This window comes from Lepidochelys kempii, chromosome 1 (assembly GCF_965140285.1).
Source record: "Lepidochelys kempii isolate rLepKem1 chromosome 1, rLepKem1.hap1, whole genome shotgun sequence".
Lineage (NCBI taxonomy): Eukaryota > Metazoa > Chordata > Testudines > Cheloniidae > Lepidochelys > Lepidochelys kempii.
Window position 1 is genome coordinate 111,788,236 of NC_136380.1, and position 19,427 is coordinate 111,807,662.

Below are 19,427 nucleotides of genomic sequence, written 5' to 3' on the forward strand. Positions count from 1 at the left end.
CTTAATTAAAACTATCTTTTGATCAGTTTTTTCCTCAAAGCATTTTATCTAAAAAAATCCAATTTACATTTTTATTTTTTTTAAATCATTGATTTTTATCCACCCTGCAAAGCAGTCAGATACGTACATATGACATCAGAGTTCGTAGCAGCACTGGTGAGTTTGCTGGCTCTTTGAAACACATCCACATGGATGGGTCTGTCAGTCCTTTGTTAAAGCTTCAGTTTGTAGAGAAGTTACTCCAGAGGTGAGAAGCAGGATAGAACACACAATGGAGAAGATGGCAGCTGCTTGTTTTTTATATCCTTGCCATGTGGCTTATACATTGTCCCAAACACAAGCTCACATGGGCATGGAAAAGCATTTGGAGTCCATGTCTACAGACATGTTCCTACATGTTGTCCAGCTGATGCATAGGTGTAACCCCTGCCTTTTTTCAATGAGCTCATTGTACAGCTGATTGTCCTTCATGGGCCATTAAGCAGGCTAGATACTGCTGATGTCAATCTGTCTGGGAGCGTCCCCCAGAAACACAGCACAAGTTTGATATACAAATATACCACACATAATCAGGTTTATATGTATTGAGTTATGAATATCCTATTTAGCCAATCATAACTTTTCCAGTGATGCCTTACATGGCATATCTTGTATGATTCATTGCAATTTTGTAATACTGATAGCAATAATATTATAAATGGTCACCTATATTCCATACAGTGTCACACTGGGCTTGGAGGCTTGCTGTAAAATGCTGCATAGATGTACCCTGAAAAGACACAATGCATAAAATTGTAGAAAAGTTACCTTGCTAGAGAGGCAACTAGCATTTTTTTCAGCTAAGCTATATGCCCATATTTTGATGGGATTATGGCTGTTTCTGGTACTAAAGATGCACACTTTTCCAGTAGCTATTTTCATTTTAACTACTGTCAGCTGTATTTTTTCCTACCAGGTCACATATAATTATTTTTAAATGATCAGTAGATTCAGAGATGGGTGTCGTGACCAATTCTGCTTAAGCATGTAAAAGAGTCCACTGCCAACCATAAAACCACAAAGCTTAGTACCACTTTTAAAACCTATCTGAATGCTTCATTGCACTATCTTTATACTGATTTGTACGTGTATTTCAAACTACTCTTTTATTCATTTGGTTAGACTTTGGTATGCCAAACATGATATTTATACCATACATTTTTTGTGCTTTTGCTTAGTACCTTGGAGGCATGTCTGTAGTTGAAATAGCCTTGGTTGTGGTGTGGATCACAAGCTGAGCATAATTGTATTTTTATTTTTTTTCTCCTTTGCTCAGCTTTTCTACCCTTCATTGGCAATGAATAATGTAGTACCAGGTAGTATGGACAGCCTAATTTTTAATGAAAATTTAACAAGTGTAGTAGCACTCCTTCCCTTTGGTCCTAGAACATATATCATATTTGCAGCTGAAACATTCCACAATCTGTTTCAGAGTAGCAGCCTGGACAAGAGTATCCGCAAAAAGAAAAGGAGGACTTGTGGCACCTTAAAGACTAACAAATTTATTTGTGCCACAAGTCCTCCTTTTCTTATTCCACAATCGGTAATGCATAAGAAACAGACAATCTTTGGCATTCAGGCTTGGGCGTGGCAATCTGCATTTTCATCAAGTGGAAGAAAAATAATTAAGGGTATTAAAATTCAGTTCATTTCTAGGTTGGTCAGATGGCCCTTTCTAAACAGCCATCTTGAAAAGAGCACTTACACAGGAAGTGAACTGCAAATATGTTCTGTGTGGGAAGGCATGCACAATTTCTGTATGAAGGCTGAAGGTGCACCAGATTGTTTTGTTTAGATTAGAATGTGAAGATGGTTCACTGAACCAGTTTGCTCTGCACCTCTTCTGTTATCTGTTTTTTTCTGAGGAGACGTTTCTGTTGAGTTCACTATCAGCCCTGAGTCTGAGGGTATTCCCCCACCCCATCCCAAAGAAACAATGTTATTGTGGGCTATCAACCGGACAAACATTTTTCATTATTTTTCTGCTCTTTTAGAGAGAGAACCCTGGTTTAAACTCTTGAGTCGAAACTTTTTAAGTTTCTGATACCAAATGGAACTTGATGTAACTTCACAATGACTTGTCAAACCACACAGGCAGCTGCTAAATGGCCTTTTTCTTGTTTTATTTAAGCTGGAAATGTTGAGTGAGACATTGTAGGAGACTTTGACCTTGTCTTTATAGTGAACTTGAGAGCTAAGAATCTACGTAAATATTTTCCCCCATAACTGATCTGAAACATTTATTACACTAACATGCTTGAAAATCACGAGTCAAAATTAAAAATGGAATCCTTTGTAAAACTTGCACTGCATGTTGCTATTCCGCATGAATTCTGCCCTGCCTCTGTGGCGAGACTACATTTCTTTAGCTCTATATGGAATATGATGTAGCCCTTTCTGCTTTTTTACCTTTTGGCTAATAGTTTGGTTACCTTAGGGTAAAACACTTTTTTGGAGAGTATTTATGCTAGCCTTTACAAACCTGTTAACTACCGAGAGCAAATTGGCTATCAGTTAACTCATGGTGGAAGTCTAATATAGACTGCTAATTATTGGTATCTTTATCTAACACAACTGTGAAAAGTATAGCATAAAAAAACCCTACATTCAATATTCTGTTCACATTTAATATATGCTGTATCACTTCCAATTGAGTTTGGAAGACCAAATACCTATTCGCATCAGTATACCACTTAGGATTTCACAGTTACTCATCCTTCCTCAGGAGGGAAGCCTGACCAGGCTGGGTGCTGCAGCAAATTCTCTTGTCCTCCTGGAATAAGGGGAATCTTTCAGAGTGGGGTTTTTTCAAACTTCCTCTGACTCTTTAGGTTCATCTACAGCAGAGAGGAAAAAATGTTGCCGCAGCTGCAATGACTGCAAACTACTTCTGTGTCTGAACAAAGCTTGCACCTGCACTGGCCCTCTGCATTCTCTGTAACGCCAGTGAACGGGTAGTGATCAATGGCTCCATGTCTAGTTGGCAGCCGGTATCAAGTGGAGTGCCCCAAGGGTTGGTCCTGGGGCCGGTTCAATATCTTCATAAATGATCTGGAGGATGGTGTAGATTGCACTCTCAGCAAATTTGCGGATTATACTAAACTGGGAGGAGTGGTAGATACGCTGGAGGGGAGGGATAGGATACAGAAGGACCTAGACAAATTGGAGGATTGGGCCAAAAGAAATGTGATGAGGTTCAATAAGGATAAGTGCAGGGTCCTGCACTTAGGATGGAAGAATCCAATGCACCGCTACAGACTAGGGACCGAATGGCTAGGCAGCAGTTCTGCAGAAAAGGACCTAGGGGTGACAGTGGACGAGAAGCTGGATATGAGTCAGCAGTGTGCCCTTGTTGCCAAGAAGGCCAATGGCATTTTGGGATGTATAAGTAGGGGCATAGCGAGCAGATCGAGGGACGTGATCGTTCCCCTCTATTCGACATTGGTGAGGCCTCATCTGGAGTAGTGTGTCCAGTTTTGGGCCCCACACTACAAGAAGGATGTGGATAAATTGGAGAGGGTCCAGTGGAGGGCAACAAAAATGATTAGGGGTCTGGAACACATGACTTATGAGGAGAGGCTGAGGGAGCTGGGATTGTTTAGCCTGCAGAAGAGAAGAATGAGGGGGGATTTGATAGCTGCTTTCAACTACCTGAAAGGGGGTTCCAAAGAGGATGGCTCTAGACTGTTCTCAATGGTAGCAGATGACAGAACGAGGAGTAATGGTCTCAAGTTGCAGTGGGGGAGATTTAGATTGGATATTAGGAAAAACTTTTTCACTAAGAGGGTGGTGAAACACTGGAATGCGTTACCTAGGGAGGTGGTAGAATCTCCTTCCTTAGAGGTTTTTAAGGTCAGGCTTGACAAAGCCCTGGCTGGGATGATTTAACTGGGAATTGGTCCTGCTTCGAGCAGGGGGTTGGACTAGATGACCTTCAGGGGTCCCTTCCAACCCTGATATTCTATGATTCTATGACTGGAAGAGGTGTTGCAGCTGCACTGGTGCAGCTGGTCTCTCCCTCCCACTCCCGGTTCTAATTGGGTCCGAAGGCAGTCGACGTTAGTCTACTCTTGGCTCTACCGTTGCTGTTCCCTGCTGTCCTTCTTGTGTTCTCCCCCCCCACCCCCCACCCCCCAAAAAAAGGTGGGGAGAGTTAGACTCATAACTTCATGTATGCTTGTATTGATTCTAACTTACATGTCAGAAAACATCAAACCTAACCGGGAACTGTGCTGTTCTCATCTCCTGAGAAACAGGAGAGTTAACAAATGCACATTAAACACCTGCTTAAAATAAACCTTGCTGTTTGATGTCCCATGATCCAGGTACTGCTGTTCTCTCGCATAGCTCTCTTCTCTCTCCTCAGTCCTCTAACAAAGGGCTTGTACTGGATGTGCCCCTGGGATGCTATTACGGGGGGAGGGATTTGGAGGACCTGGAATGAATTCCTCTATGGGGAGCTCTTCTCTCAACTCTGGTCTGGACCACTCCCCTGTCTGGATGTAGGAGGAAACGTTAAAGAAGCTGTTAATTCAGCTGTAAAACAGGGCCTTAGGCTGCAGGCTCTAGTCAGCCATTGAAGTGACTGTGGGTTGCAGGCTCTAACCCACAACCAGAAGTACAATAAGACAGACAAACACCTGAAATATTTAGACAAAAATCAAACCAAATTCCTTATCTCCTTGGAGCACTGTTCTACCAATAAGCACCACACCACTTGGGGATATGCCGATGGACCACAGTCTGTCTGACAGAAGGTGCAGGGTACTTCCTGCTATGCTCAAGCCATAGTATCTGCATACACAGCTCTTTCACGGTGGAAAACAAATGTTAACAGATCCAAATAACATACTGCCAATTATCCACCAACTCCAGAGAGCTGTACAGAAGTTATAGGACAGGCACCAACTTGCACAGGTTGTGTTGTGGCAAGTATTGTGTGTGCAGTGCCTTCATTTGCACACAGACGGGGTTTATGGTTATGGCATGCTGAACCATTGCAAGGTCATAGTATTCTGGCAATGTTTAGCTACGCTACTCTGAAATAGTGCCTTTTCCATAGCATAAAGACCTTAAGTGACACCTGTAACAGGACTTTCATACTGTAGTGAAACAGATTACAATGTGAGTTTTGAGTTGAGGTGGATTCTGGTGGCTAATCCCCTTCCTCCCCCACCAAAAGCATAAAACTACTAGGGGGAAACCCCAGCTGCGCAGACTATGTGAATTCAAGATAAACAAAACTACATATCCTGAACTCTAGTTCTTTTTTTAAAAACTAATCTGCTGGCTTGAGATCTCTAGAATCATGGAACAACCTTAATAATGAAACTGCAGCAGCAGAGTAAATCATTAACTCCTGCAGGCAGCAATCTGGACAGTTTTCTTTGGGCACAGATACACGATCCAGACATCAAGATACTTTTGAACTGACCCTGGAATCTTTTTATTTAATTATTTTCTCCGGAGTCCGATCCTTGACCATCTGGAGTCCGGACCATGACAAAAAATAATTGACTACCTATGGCATACACTGTAAACAACTGAAAACATGTTTCAACAAACATTTCAGTTTCCGTAAGCGCTAAACACTAGTTTTTTTTTCTCACTTAAAAAACCTGTTCTCTGTCAGAGGCAGGATATTGAATTTAGTGCACCCAATCTGGAAGGGTAAATCCTATGTTACTTACATCTATAAAAGGTTGTAATATTTGAAGCTTTCTCTGAGGGTGGAGAAAAGGGCAATCCTGACATTCTGTTTTAGCATCAAGGGAAAGATACTTAGCAGTGAGAAGTTACACAACTAATATTGTTTCTCCTAGTGAATTGCCTGGTGGTCTGTGTGTCTTCACATGATTATTTTGTATTTAACAGGGAACTGAAATGGTAACTAGTAACATAATACTCCACCATTGTGTTAACTTGGAGTCATAGCATAACAAAGGCAGTTCTGAAAATAAAGGCTCCTTTAGTAGGAGATTCAACATACACATGGAAACAAAGACTTCAGGTAGAAATATAAGTTGTACTGCTTTATTCAGATAGGCAACTGGTCAACCGGTAAAGATTCACAGCTGGGCCTTCAGAAAATCATTCATATTTATCACTCGCATGTTTACCTGCATTAAGTTACAATTTCTTGAGTATTGTATTTATCTAGCTGTGGTGTAAATCAGTCTTTAAAATTACAGTGTCTTTGAATTCATTTTACATTTCTCAAAGCTGTTATCCACTTTGCTCTGTACAGTAGTAGCGGTGCAATGAAAAATATTTCCCATGGAAATCATTGGCTTCTCTTTGCTTTCTGTGATAGTGATAAGGTTTCTCTTAAGCACTAGTCTCTAGAGCTATTTAATTATATACCCTGAAAGTAACCACCAACTTTATGGAACCAATGCTCTATTAGTTACAAATTGCAGCAGTCTTATTTGGAGGTGTCCGCTATTGAACTGACAGAAGGTCACATCACCAATTGCTTAAAGTAAACAGGAAAAAATAAAGGTCTGCTGAATTAGCCTGTACTACAGTAAGCACAAGCAGTGTTGTAATTGTATAGTATTCCTTAATGAGATACGTTAAGTAAGGCTCAGTTCTATAATAGAACTTCTTCCTAGCACTGACTCATTGTAGTACGTGGATGTGGATGTACGGTCCCTTCTTTGGCATTCTGACAGTTTATAAATTCTCTTACATCTTGTAGATGGGCTGAGACTGTCTCATGTTCGAAGCTGTTACAATCTGTACTGAAACTGTCCCCACAAAATCCACAAACAGCTTCTTCCTTGCAGACTCAAGGGGCTTGAGGCTGCCTTATTTTGGTTTCCTTGACTGTTTTTTTCCTAACTCCCCTCCTTTCTGACTTGTCCTTTTGGCATGTTTTGTGTTCCCCTGCCACTGATAATCTTATACATCACTCTGCCCCTTCAATGACCTAATCAGCTCCCATAGTCTTGAGCTTACACTGTCTACCCTCAACCTACTTCTGACTTCTTCCCCATGTCTATGCTTGCATATCCTTCTGGATGTCCTGTTAATTTCCTAAATTAAACCCAACAAAAGCTGAACTGTACTTTCCCTCCTAAATTAGCTTGACTCCTCACTTCGTCCATAACTCCACTGTCTTCTGTCAGTCTCGTAATGCTGTAGTTACTCTTTCCCTCTCAGTAAATCTAGTCACTTCCTAACACTTCCCGTGGGTTCTCACTGGTTAAAATGCTGATTCATGCCATGGCATGAACTCTTACAGGGGCTACAGTAAACTGCTCTTCTCCTGCAACTTTCTCCTCCTACCTTGACATCACCTAGCAACTAAAATAATCCTCTTGCCACTTTTTAGCAGTTGAGCCTCCTCCTTTTGGCCTCTCATTCCTCTTTGCTTAAAGATCAGTATCCTCATCTTTGCTAAGGTTCCACTCCTGTCTCATCTTCCACTCTTGGTTTTGAACTTTCACCTTTTGGGGCTCTCTCCTTTCATTGTTGCTTCCTTCATCTCCAATTCTGACATTCATGCCTCTCTTCACATTGCTCTCCTTTGGCCTGGAGTGACATCCTTCCAGTGTGCCAAGCCTTCTCTCTCCCTGCAATCTCATATCAAACCCCATTGCTTTCCACTGCTGGCTTCTGTTTCTGTGCCACCTGATCTTAATTCTAATAGCATCATGTTTGTTTAAAGGCTAGAATTCCAGCAGTCTGACTGCATCTCAGTGGCACCTAAATATACTGTAGATTGTCAACCCATAATTCTTCACTCTTTTCATTTGTAGCTCTCAAAGCCCTTTCCAAGTATGGGCAAACCCCAGTATCCCTGTTTTACAGATGGGCAACCTGAGGCATAATTTAAATATAGTGCTGGATCCTCGGCTAATGTAAACCTGAGCTGTTTCAGAGCGTTTAATGGAGCCACATAGAATTGGTCAACTTTTTCCCCAAAAATGCAGCTTTTTGACTAAAACTTTCATGGAAAAGCCTCCAATTTGGTCAAATCTTCCTGATTTTATTGAAAAACTGAATGTTCATTGGTTTAAAAACTCCTAGTTTTTGGGAGCCAAAAAAAATGTTTATGAAAATCAAGTAGTCCCTGGTTATGGCTTTCATTGGAAAAATGTTTCTCCCCCAAAGTTCCCTGTAAAGACACACACAATCCTATGGAAAAATTGGCACTTCTCAACCAGCTGCAGAACTGCCCTGAATTCTACCAGCTAAGGATCTGGCTTTTAATATGATAAAACCCTGGGTACTCTCTAGCAAGCTGGACCTAAATCCTGTGGCAAGACTCCTTGCTCTCTTTTAGCACTCCCATGTAGAAAACTGAAATATCTGACAGATTCCAATTTTTTTTTTAATGGAAGCTTTTTAATTCAAGTGTGGAAACAATCCAGTATTCCTGGTTTTTAGTCAGCTTATTTGAAGCAGCCCCCAGCTTTTCAACACGTTTAACTATGAGGAGAAAAAAATCTGGTGCACAAACCTGCATCCTGGCTATTAGGGAAAGCTGGATTTGGATAGCTGGCTCTTTTGGTATTTAGGAAAGTGGGGAAGCAGTTTAGTTTTTTGGTACCCAGGAAGCTTTTGATACTGGGGGAGGCAATGGATTCCGTGTTGACTGGGTCAGAAGTGACTAAAACTCTGAAGCTGGAATTTATATGCCTCACTCTGACTTCTTTCATAGAAACATCTGGCCACACCCCAAAATTATGAACAAGCCCACTAGCTGGATGTTTCTGCTACAGTCAGCAGTTGACTAGTTAATTGGTCGTCTGGCTTCAGTGTTAAGGGCTGCATCCATTTCAGAATATCCACAATGTTGGGGAGATAATGTTGCAAATGTTACTCCTGAGGAAATTCTGTGCCACTGTGTATACAGAATTTGTGCAGAAATTAATATTGTGGATGCAGAATTTCCTTTTTCTCCCACCGAGAAGGGCTACAGAGCTGCTGGCTGCCACTAGGGGCTGCTGGACCCAGCTCGCAAATAGAAGACACAGCTGGAGGGTTCCTGGGAGCTGTAGTTCCTTGCCTGCCCTGAAGGAAGGAGGCAGCATGCAGGAAACTTAGTACAAACCCAGGACACAGCATCAGGCTGTTTCTCCCTGTGGATCCCTGGGGGTTAGGAGGTGTGGGTGACTGGGCTGAGGGAGGCCCCGTGGATGGGCTCTGGGGGATATGGGGTGCAGGTTTCTGGGCAGGGGTAGGCCTGGTGGCAGTGCTTTGGGGGAGGAAGGGGCATGGGGGGGTAATCCCCACAGTTGGGCTGTGGTGGGGAGGAGGTGTGGGTGTCTAGGCTCTGGGGGGTACAGGGTGTGAGTGTCTAGACTGTGGTGGGCCCTGCAGCTGGGCTCTGGGGTAGGAGGAGGTACAAGTGTCTGGGCTGGGGGTTAGGGCGTACAGGTATGTGCCTGCCCCCCCCCCCCATGGGGCTCTGAGGGGGAGGATGCAGAGAAACAGATTTCTTTAATGCTCTACTCCTGGAGGAATTTTTTTGTCTGTATTGTTAGACATAGTTGCTGACAGATATTTTGAAATAAGTTATGTAATCGTGCCAGTTTCAATTATTTTGGTAGTGTTTTGACAAAATATGCAGAATTTTAAAACACGCACAGAATTTTTAAATTTTTTAGGTTCCGAATTCCCCCAGGAGTAAAATGTGAGCCCAGTGCAGTGCTACTGTCAAAATCACAAAGGTTTAGGTACTACCTCAAAGTGTGTGTTTTGTGATGAACCCTGATTGTGGAATCATGGAATAATGGAGATCCTGAAATATAAACACAGCTTACAAAATTCTACAAAAACTATCAATATTGGTGTGATCAAAAGGCAACTAAACAGTGTCCTTCACCCTGCTAATCCTGACTGTGTGCCAAGTCATGTTGATGACACTTGCAAAATAGTCATACTGGTGAGATGGAATCAGATTGCTGCTTGGCTGTGTGTAGGTGCCTGGCTTTATCCCCACAACTCTTTCCCATCATGTATGGGGAAGGGAAGGAGAGTGACAGATGGTTTTTTGTCAAGGGCTGCTGGGTTGGGAAATTGAGAATGAGAGGATTCTTCATCAGTAGTGTGAGGGAAGGCAGGTGTCATTCCTATCCTCCTGCCCTTTTACTAACTAACCAACAACTCTTACCCATTTTAGCACTGACTTTTGTGTGTGTCAGCTGCTCCAGTTCTCCAGGTGAGGGCCAGACTGACATGTATTGGGAAAAATATTTGTTTCCACTACTAAAGGCAGTGGAATGGGAAACTGACCATTGGTAGCTTAAAAAGGCATTCTGTACTAAGATAATGGGAGAGATGGCTTCCACATGGAAGATTTAAAGTAGGGCTGTCAAGTGATTAAAAAAATTAATCGTCATTAATTATGCAATTAATCGCACAGTTAAACAATAGAATACCATTTATTTAAAGAAATGTATGTTTTCTACATTTTCAAATATATTGATTTCAGTTACAACACAGAATACCAAGTATACAGTGCTCACTTTATATTATTGATTATAAGTATTAGCACTGTAAAACAGCAAAATAAATATTATTTTTCAATTCACCTAATACAAGTACTGTAGTGTAATCTCTTTATCATGAAAGTTGAACTTACAAATGTAGAATTGTATAAAACAAAACACTGTTTTATTTTTGAATTCAATATAAAACTTTAGAGCCTGCAAGTCCGCCCAGTCCTATTTCTTGTTCAGCCAATCGCTCAGACAAATAATTTGTTTTGCATTTGCAGGAGATAATGCTGCTGAAAGTGAAAACAGGCATTTGTATGACATTGTTGTAGCCTGTATTGCAAGATGTTTACATGCCAGATGCGCTAAAGATTCATATGTCCCTTCATGCTTCAACCACCATTCCAGAGGATATGCATCCATGCTGATGACAGGTTCTGCTGAACAACGATCCAAAGCAGAGTGGACGGATGCATGTTCATTTTCATCATTTGAGTCAGATGCCACCAGCAGATGGTTGATTTTCTTTTTTGGTGGTTCGGGTTCTGTAGTTTCCGCATCAGAGTGTTGCTCTTTTAAGACTTCTGAATGCTCCACACTCATCCCTCTCAGATTTTGGAGGGCACTTCAGATTCTTAAACCTTGGGTTGAGTGCTGTAGCCAGCTTTAGAAATCTGATATTCAAGCTGCCTTTGTGTGTTGTCAAATCTGCTGTGAAAGTGTTCTTAAATCAAACGTGCTGGGTCCTCATCCTAGACTACCATAACACACACTACACGGCAGAATGCAGGTAAAACCATAGAGCAGGAGACGTGCAATTCTCCAAGGAGCTGAGTCACAAATTTAATTAACGCATGTTTTTAAACAAGCATCATCAGCATGGAAGCATGTCCTCTGGAATGGTGGTTGAAGCTGCATATGAATGTTTAGCGGCATAGCGTATCTGGCACGTAAATACCTTGCAATGCTGGCTACAGAAGTGCCATGTGAATACCTGTTCTCACTTTCAGGTGACGTAAATAAGAAGAGGGCAGCATTATTTCCCATAAATGTAAAGAAACTTGTTAAGCCATTTGCTAAGAAAAACAAGAAGTAGGACTGTGTGGACTTGTAGTCTCTAAAGTTTTACTTTGTTTTGTTGTTGATTGCAGTTATGTAACAAAAATCTACATTTGTAGGTTGGACTTTCACGATAAAGAGATTGCACTACAGTATTTGTATGAGGTTAATTGAAAAATACTATTTCTTTTGTCATTTTTACAATGCAAATATTTGTAATCAAAAGCAATATAAAGTGAGCACTGTATACTTTGTATTCTGTGTTGTAATTGAAATCAATATATTTCAAAATGTAGAAAAACATCCAAAAACATTTAATTTCAATTGGTATTCTATTAACAGCACAATTAAAATTGCGATTTATCATGATTAATTTTTTTGAGTTAATCGCATGAGTTAACTGCGATTAATCAACGGCCCTAATTTAAAGTATTTTCTTCCCCTGAAAGTACAGAAGTACTAACTAGTGTCCTCAGGACACACCCACAGATCTCTCTGCAGATAGACATTAAACTGTTTTCATCATAGACTCTCCGGACCGTACCTTGTCACTTCAAGACTTTTATCTAAAGCTTTTCTTGCACCAGCTGGAGATTGTATGTGCTGGCCCTTCTCTTGGGGTCTAAAGTGAGCACTGTATGGGTATGTCTATACATACAGTGCTGCAGTCGCGCAGCCAATACAGCTGTGCTGTTGAAGCATGTGGTGAAGGTGCTCTATGCTGACGGGCCCGTCAGCCTAAAACTACCACCTCCACAAGCAGCAGGAGCCGTGTCTGTGGGAGGAGCTCTCCCACTGATGTAGCGATGTGCACATGAGCGACATTGTTCCACTCCCGAGCGCTTATGTTGGTGTAACTTTCAAAACCTTGAGTGACACAAGTTTTGTTGACATAGCCTATTGTTTCTTCAAGTAGCACTTGGTTTGAAACTAACTTGCCACTCTTAACAGTGTTTTTACAGATGTCGTCTTCAGCATTTGAAGTGAAAGATCAGAGTGGTAAAGTCTGCATAATAGCTAATCTGTCAGTGTCCTTCTCAGTGGAATACACCACCAAGAGCAGTCAACAGGTAGGAGCAGTAGCTCAATGTTTACTTCTAATTTGCATTTTAAACAGGCAGACTGATGTTAGGAGTTAGATCAGACATTAAGCCAGAAAAGCTGCTTGCGCAAACAATGCTCTTTAAATCTTTTATTTCTCCTGGCTTCTGGAATAATGGCTCTCTGACACTTTATTTCCTGAGTAGACTTTGGGAAGAACTAATAGTACGAAGACTGCCAGATGCTGCATGAACTTGGGTGATTTAATTTGTCAATTTGGGGTCCTAACATCGATACTAGAAATTGTTGTATTTTGCTGCTGCTGAAGGGTGCATTTAATACTTCAGATTACATCATACACTAGACCAGTGGTCCCCAAACTGTGGGGCGTGCCCCTCTAGGGGTGTGGAGGAATGTTCAGGGGAGGGGGGGAATGCAGCAGGGCCCAGGCTAGACCCCACCGGCACTGCCCAGTTCTGGTCCCAGACCTGGCTTCTGGGCGGGGGCATGGACAGGGATAAGGGCGGGGTGGGGGTGCAGTTGGGGGACCACTGCACTAACCATGAGCAGCAACGCTTAGTTTGCCTTACCTCTGTGTAGACAGTCTCTCAAATCCTGCAGATATTGCTGCTGGCTCCTTTCTTAAATTGTGACCTTCAGTTCAGTGGACAGCATGCCCTTCATACTGTGATTCTCCTGCTTTGTGTATGCACTTAATCCACTGTTATGCCAAGAAAAATTTTAGATCCTATGGACCACTTCAGGAGAATTCTCTAGATGTCTGTCTGCCAGTTGTATAGCTGGACTCTACTTGAGTCTGTTTGTTTCTTTTTTTTTATGAGAGCTCCAGTGTATTGGGGCAATTGCTGAAGCTGTTAGGTTTGCCTATCCAGTTTGTAGCTCAGTTATTAGGTCAACAAATGATATGTGCTCATTAAATACCCATTTGAATATTTTAATTTCTACTGCTTTTAGTGTTCAGATGTGGTGGTGGTCTTCCTTTGGAGACAGCATGATACAGCTAGAGTTACCACCTAGCCAGGTTTTCCCAGCATTGTCCCTTTTTTGGTATCCGTCCCAGGAAATCTGTAAAGATGCTTAGTGTACACTGCAAGCTGTCTAGTCTTAGGGGCTCAGGATCATCCCAGATGTCTGTTTTTTGTATCTCAGAGGTGACAGCCCTAGGTCCAGTGGACAGGGCACTGGGTGGGGAGTTCAGACCTGGGTTCTATTGGCTCTGCTCTGCTACTGATCTGCTGTGGCCTTCAAATAATTTTTGCCTCTGTGCCTTAGTGTCCTCATCCGTAAAATGGGGATGATACCTACTTTAGCCCTTATATCTTAGGAGCTCTCAAAGCATTTTACAGAGGAAAGGAACTATTGCCCAAGCCAGTTTTTTCGATATATAAAGCAACATCTATAACACTGCATTGTCTGCATTATGCCAGTTTCAGTACAGTGCTGCCAATTGAATCTGCTTATTTCAGTTGAAATGAAGAGCTCTTCAGAAGCAGCTGCAAACTGTGTTTCTGTAAGATTGTTTTGCTTCCCTTCTTCTGAAACTTGGAACACTCACCTTCGAGCATACTATACCTTAGCTTAGTTCATATCTGTCTCATAAATATACCATCCCTAAAGCTGAGAGTAGGTAGCTTTAGCAATTTAAAACCTTTTTGCATGACTTCTACAAAAGTCTTCAGCAGTCTCAGTGAGGAGTTTGTTGGTTCAAAGTCTGTTGTCCACGTTCTTCATACATTCCAGTGTACTTTATTTGAAATGTTGCTTTAGTTCTAGAATTGAAAGATAGTTAACTTGTCTACAAATGAACTGCTGTTACTTTGTGCTTCACTTGACTTGATCCAGATTTTACACTAACAAAATAATTATTCCTAAGGTGCTGCAATGATCATGCCAGATAAAGTGATATATAGAAGTTCAGATCTTGAATTATTTAATTTTTATAGAGAAAACAGTCTAATAAAATCTCCATAGCAATAAATAGTCCATTAAATCCAAGTCCATTTTAAACACAACATCTTTTAAAACCACGGCAGTTAAAGTTGTAATCCTTGGTACTGCTGTTGCAAGTTGTAGAGGTGTATAATGGGTAAGATCTTGTCTGCCCTTCTCTACTTGCCTTCCAGGATATTGCCCCAAATTCACTGCATATCCTAAGGCTAGGAATCATGCTAAAAATCTTTCTCAATCATTCAATTGAATAAATTGCACCCGCCACAGGAGAGAGAAGAGAACTGAGAAGTGCTGTATACTTCAGCACTGAAAACTAAAAGGGAATCCTTATGCTGATTGGCAGGATGTCTATGTTTGGGCTGCCTGTTGGTTGCCACTTAATCAGTCTGGAAAAGAATTAAAAGGTGAGAGTAGATAAATCTCTAGGCATACACTTTGAGGAGGAATGCAAACTGACATCCCTAGTAAGGGAAGAGAGAACTGCACAATGGGCAGAAATTACTGGATTGTGCGATATGGTTGAAAGAAACAGAAGAGAGAATGAAAGTAAAACTGGAGATGACTTCCTGTTGTGTGAATGCTCTTCCTCAGTCTCTTACAAGTTTCATAATATTCTAGCGAAGTGGTGAGCACAGACAAGATGGAGCCAAATGTCTGCTTATACATGTGTATAAGTGCCCTTTTGAGCAGCTAGCTTCCCTATCAATCTGTAATCTCTCGAGCTTCATGCCTTATTAGTGGACAGTACTTTCGAATGTCAAGCTCTGGCCTAGCAAGATTCCCCTTTATGGCATGTATGAGGAGTGAGCTGTGGAGGGCCCTAACATTCTGAACTATTTCAAAATTGCACCCGGGTTAAGTTTGGCATACACTAACATTCAAAGGAAGCTGCTTTCTTAACTTAAGCCAACTGGTCCTTATAAAAGATCAACTACACGGTGTTTCTCAATGACTGGTCCATGGATTGGCACCAGGCCCTGAGATCTCCCTGACCGTTTAAGAAGGCAGCAAGCCGGCCCCTGGTATCAAAAAAGGTTGAGAAATATTAGTACAGCTTGTTAACTTCCCAGTGTTCGCTTTTGCCTTCAGTGCCGATGTAAAACCTTGTCATAGCTCCTCCTATTGCTCCTTTTCAGAAGTTAAGTAAAATAAAATTAGTAAGAATCATAGACCAGCAAGAGTTGTGCAGGCCGTACTGCTTAATTTAGTCCTTGTTACCCAGATGTCTTAAAACACCAGAGAACAAAGCTTAAATTCTCCAAACTTCCACTGAGTTCCTGTACCTCTGCTTCTTTAGTTCAGGAAGTTGGGTACAATCCGACTCATGGTGCTAGTGTGGAGGAGATTGGGGGCAAGGGAGGGTTGTTTCCTTAATTGTTCATGGAGCAAAATGCTATTCAAAAAATTTTAAACCTCAAACACTAAAGTATTTTTTGAGGGTTAAGTACTTGAATGCTGAGAATGTTCACCCTGTGGTAATGGACTCTGGCTGTGAGCGCTGGAGTAATTGCATAGGATAGCTGAAAAGTAACAGTAGGGAAGGCATTTACTAATCCCATTTAAAACTCTCGATTTTACCCACTTTAGTTGGCAGCAAATTTCACACTTACACAAAATGCTGAAGTACTGGCAAACAAAAGCAGTTGTGGTAAAGAGAATGTATCGGCTCCTGTACTGGCGATTGGATTTGGAGCGGGACATTTGTTACAAATGAATTTCACAAAGGCTTCAAAGCTGTACAGCGTTGACAAGCTAATGTTCCTTTACAATTTGTCCGATACAACGGTGTTCCCCAACTCAACTGGAGGTGAAGTAAAAAATTTTCTTGGCTTTCTGTTGTAATACATGTGGAATAGCACTTTTTTTATTTTTCTGTACCGTGTTGTCTGGAGACATACTAATCTTCGCACAACTGTAAATTTTTTGTTACAGAAACAAAGGAGGTTTCACAAAAACCTAATATTCGGGCAGACTTGGACACAAGATATAGATGTTTCAGTACCAACCAGATTAATATGTTGAATGTGACCATAACTCTTAGCAATGTTACGCTTCAAGCATATCTTGTGAATCATACCTTAAGCGGAAATGGTAAGTATCTCCTGGTTTATTGAGAGAATATACTGAGACAAGCAAACCTCCTTTGTTGTTTCCACTAGGTGTGTGGAGGCCTGCGTGAGTAGGTAATCAGAAATAGAAATATCCTTTCACCTCGAGATGACGTCTGTTCAGTGCCAGCATAGGCTGGACATGAAAGCCACCATCTGACAGCTGTACAGTGAACTCATGTGGCTTCAGTTCAGGCACACATTGGCAGCCTTGGTACAAGCCAAGGATTGTATCTGCCTGGACATCGTAAGTATTACAGAAGGGTCCCTGAAGCATATTAGTGGTGCGATATAGGAGGCAGTGACGGCGGCTGCTGCCTGTTCTGCACCTGATAAACAGGACCAGCCATCAAGAGGGTGAAATCCCACTCCCACGGATGTTGATAGCAAAACTCTCTCTCTTCAGTCGGGTCTGGATTTCACTCTAGCTGTCGAGTACGTTCCATGAACATTACATTTAAAAAGTTACTGTTGCTTTCAGTATGAATGCTCCCTATCCGGATATCCTCAGCTGGGTCCAGCATAGTCCATGGAAAACTGGGAAGGAATTTAGAGGGGAGATGACTGTACTTCCCCATACAGCAACATCTTTCTAGTGCAGGAGACTAGTCTGCAGTGACAGGGCTGGCGAATGTCTGTCTCCAAAGCCCTCTTTGGTCAATGGGAATTTCTGAACGGGTGCTGAATGAGGCTTGTCCTTGTGCAAATACAAGTGTAGACTGTTCTTCACTGGTTCAGCTACGCCTGTATTCATTCTTGTCAGTGTGCAATTCTGATCGTGTAGTCACAAGTTAGACCGGAGATTCTCACTGTGTTGGTCCCCTCCCAAGAGTGTCTTGGGATTTACTTAGTTATATATTCCTGGCTCTTCTTTCAGATGGGGAAGTGGGAGCTGCTGCTGCAGAAAGGGAGACCTGACTCCTACCTGCTGGTGGCAAATTGCCTACTTTCCTGAAGATAGATGTGCAGGAAGTTTACCTGTTCAATTTTTGCCTTGGCCTAAGATGATACTGAAGGATCCAAGCTCATATTCAATATTGGCCTCTGGTGACCAGACAACTTGGCATCCTTGCTTTAAAAAGGTGGCTAGTTGTTATGGGGAACCATCTTTTATAAATCGCTGAAAATAACACATCTGTACTGTATTTGGGACTTATTCCCACTTGCAGATGGGATCCTTCCTTCTACTGCGATACACAAGCTAATCAATTTCCCCAAACATACTAAAGGCCTCAATATATAGGGCTGTGTAGCTGCAGTAACTATAGGAAGATCTTCCGTGTGGCACCATGTAAACCCACTGAATAGCGCTCTGGCTTGTCCTTAAGCTCAGACGGGGGAATGATCTCATAGGCCAGGGTGTTAGCTCAGAGAGCAGAGCCAAACAGGGCTTCCATGCAGCATCAACACCAAGTCCACTGTGGACTGGAAAAGCAGGCTGGTCCGGGGGATGTAAGCTCCTTGGCACACCTTACCCTGAAATGGGCAGGAGATGCTAAAGAACATATGGGGCTCTGTGTTACTGTGTGTGCTTTGAGGGTTTAATTAGCTTGAAGTTTAAGTACAACCCTTCTTGACCTGCAGCCCACAATAAAACTTCTGGAGACCGGAATTGTGCAGCATGTTTGTTTAAAACCACTGCTAAGGAGTTAAGTAACCAAAAACTACATACATAGCATGGAGACTAAACTCTACGAGTGGTTCCTCAGACACAGCAGCCAGATCTGCACTACAGTGTTTGCTGCGTGGTCTCTTTTATCCACATTAAAGTGTCACATTTACTATTTTTAAGGGTAGTGTTCTTGGAGTGGGACATAATCATGGCTCAAAGCTTAGGGTCCTATACTACAGGGATTTCCTTTCCCTGACTTGTGTGGCTGGTTTAGAAAAGGAGCAGAATGCAAGGGCCTTGGGTGAAGAGTTGCTAAAACAAGTCAGGAACTTGTGTTAGGAGACCCCTGGCATCTCTTGGCAAACAATAGGGATGGGGAGTCTGCGGGGTCACTGCTCCCCTATGACAACTTTTCCTTCCCATTTACCACCTGGATCCTGGCTTTGAACTGGACAATAACAGAAGCGAGGCCGGCAAGCTGAAAGTGCATAAAACAAAAATTGTTCCCTTCAGAGAAGTGGCGGGGGGTGGCTACTAATGCAAGCAGGTCTGATTAGGAATTGACCGAGGGAATGAACCTCACAGGCTGTGCCTGTGCTAGGGGGCCAAGGTGTATTTTGGACAACCATTAGAAGGAGCAATGCAGAGCAGCCTGTGAACAAGCTCCGTAAGAAGCTAGATCGGGGTGGGCAAACTTTTTGGCCCGAGGGCCACCTTGGGGAATAGAAATTGTATGGTGGATCATCAACGCTCACAAAATTGGGTTTGGGGTGCGGGCTCTGGGGTGGGGCTGGGGATGAGAGGTTTGGGGTGCAGGAGGGTGCTCCAGGCTGGGAGGGGGATCAGGGGTGCGGGAAGGTATGCAGGTTCTGGTTGGGGTTGCAGGCTCTGGGGTGGGACTGGGGATGAGAGGTTTGGGGTGGGGGAGGGTGCTCTGGGCTGGGATTGAGGGGTTTGGAGAGTGGGTGGGGGATCAAGGCTGGAGTAGGGGGTTGGGGTGTGGGGAGAGGCTCAGGGATGCAGGCTCTGAGCTACACTTACCTCAAGTGGCTCCTGGAAGCAGTGGTATGTCCCTTCTCTGGTTCCTATGTGGAGGTGCGGCCAGGCAGCTCTGCATGCTGCCCCATCCGCAGGCACAGCTCCTACAGC

At 42.6% G+C, this 19,427-nt stretch overlaps 2 protein-coding genes across 5 annotated transcripts in view; one reads left to right on the forward strand and one right to left on the reverse strand.

Moving 5' to 3' along the window:
• LAMP1 (lysosomal associated membrane protein 1) overlaps positions 1 to 19,427 on the forward strand; it is a 32,932-nt gene that overhangs the window by 5,373 nt on the left and 8,132 nt on the right. Inside the window, exons 2-4 of one of the 2 annotated variants that reach the window (XM_073350402.2) lie at positions 12,498 to 12,616; positions 16,146 to 16,365; positions 16,491 to 16,649. In XM_073350402.2, coding sequence (XP_073206503.2) covers positions 12,498 to 12,616; positions 16,146 to 16,365; positions 16,491 to 16,649 — 498 coding nt within the window. The remainder of the gene's footprint in view (positions 1 to 12,497; positions 12,617 to 16,145; positions 16,366 to 16,490; positions 16,650 to 19,427) is intronic. The other variant, XM_073350412.2, reaches the window with a different exon arrangement.
• Positions 688 to 19,427, reverse strand: part of GRTP1 (growth hormone regulated TBC protein 1) — a 97,661-nt gene continuing 78,921 nt past the window's right edge. The window contains exons 7-8 of one of the 3 annotated variants that reach the window (XR_013636040.1): positions 2,712 to 2,876; positions 688 to 769 (exon numbers count right to left, since the gene is read on the reverse strand). The gene's annotated coding sequence lies outside the window, so the exon portion shown is untranslated. Of the gene's footprint in view, positions 770 to 2,711; positions 2,877 to 11,030; positions 14,378 to 19,427 lie in introns of those variants that run through there. The other 2 variants (XR_012159630.2, XR_012159631.2) reach the window with 2 other exon arrangements.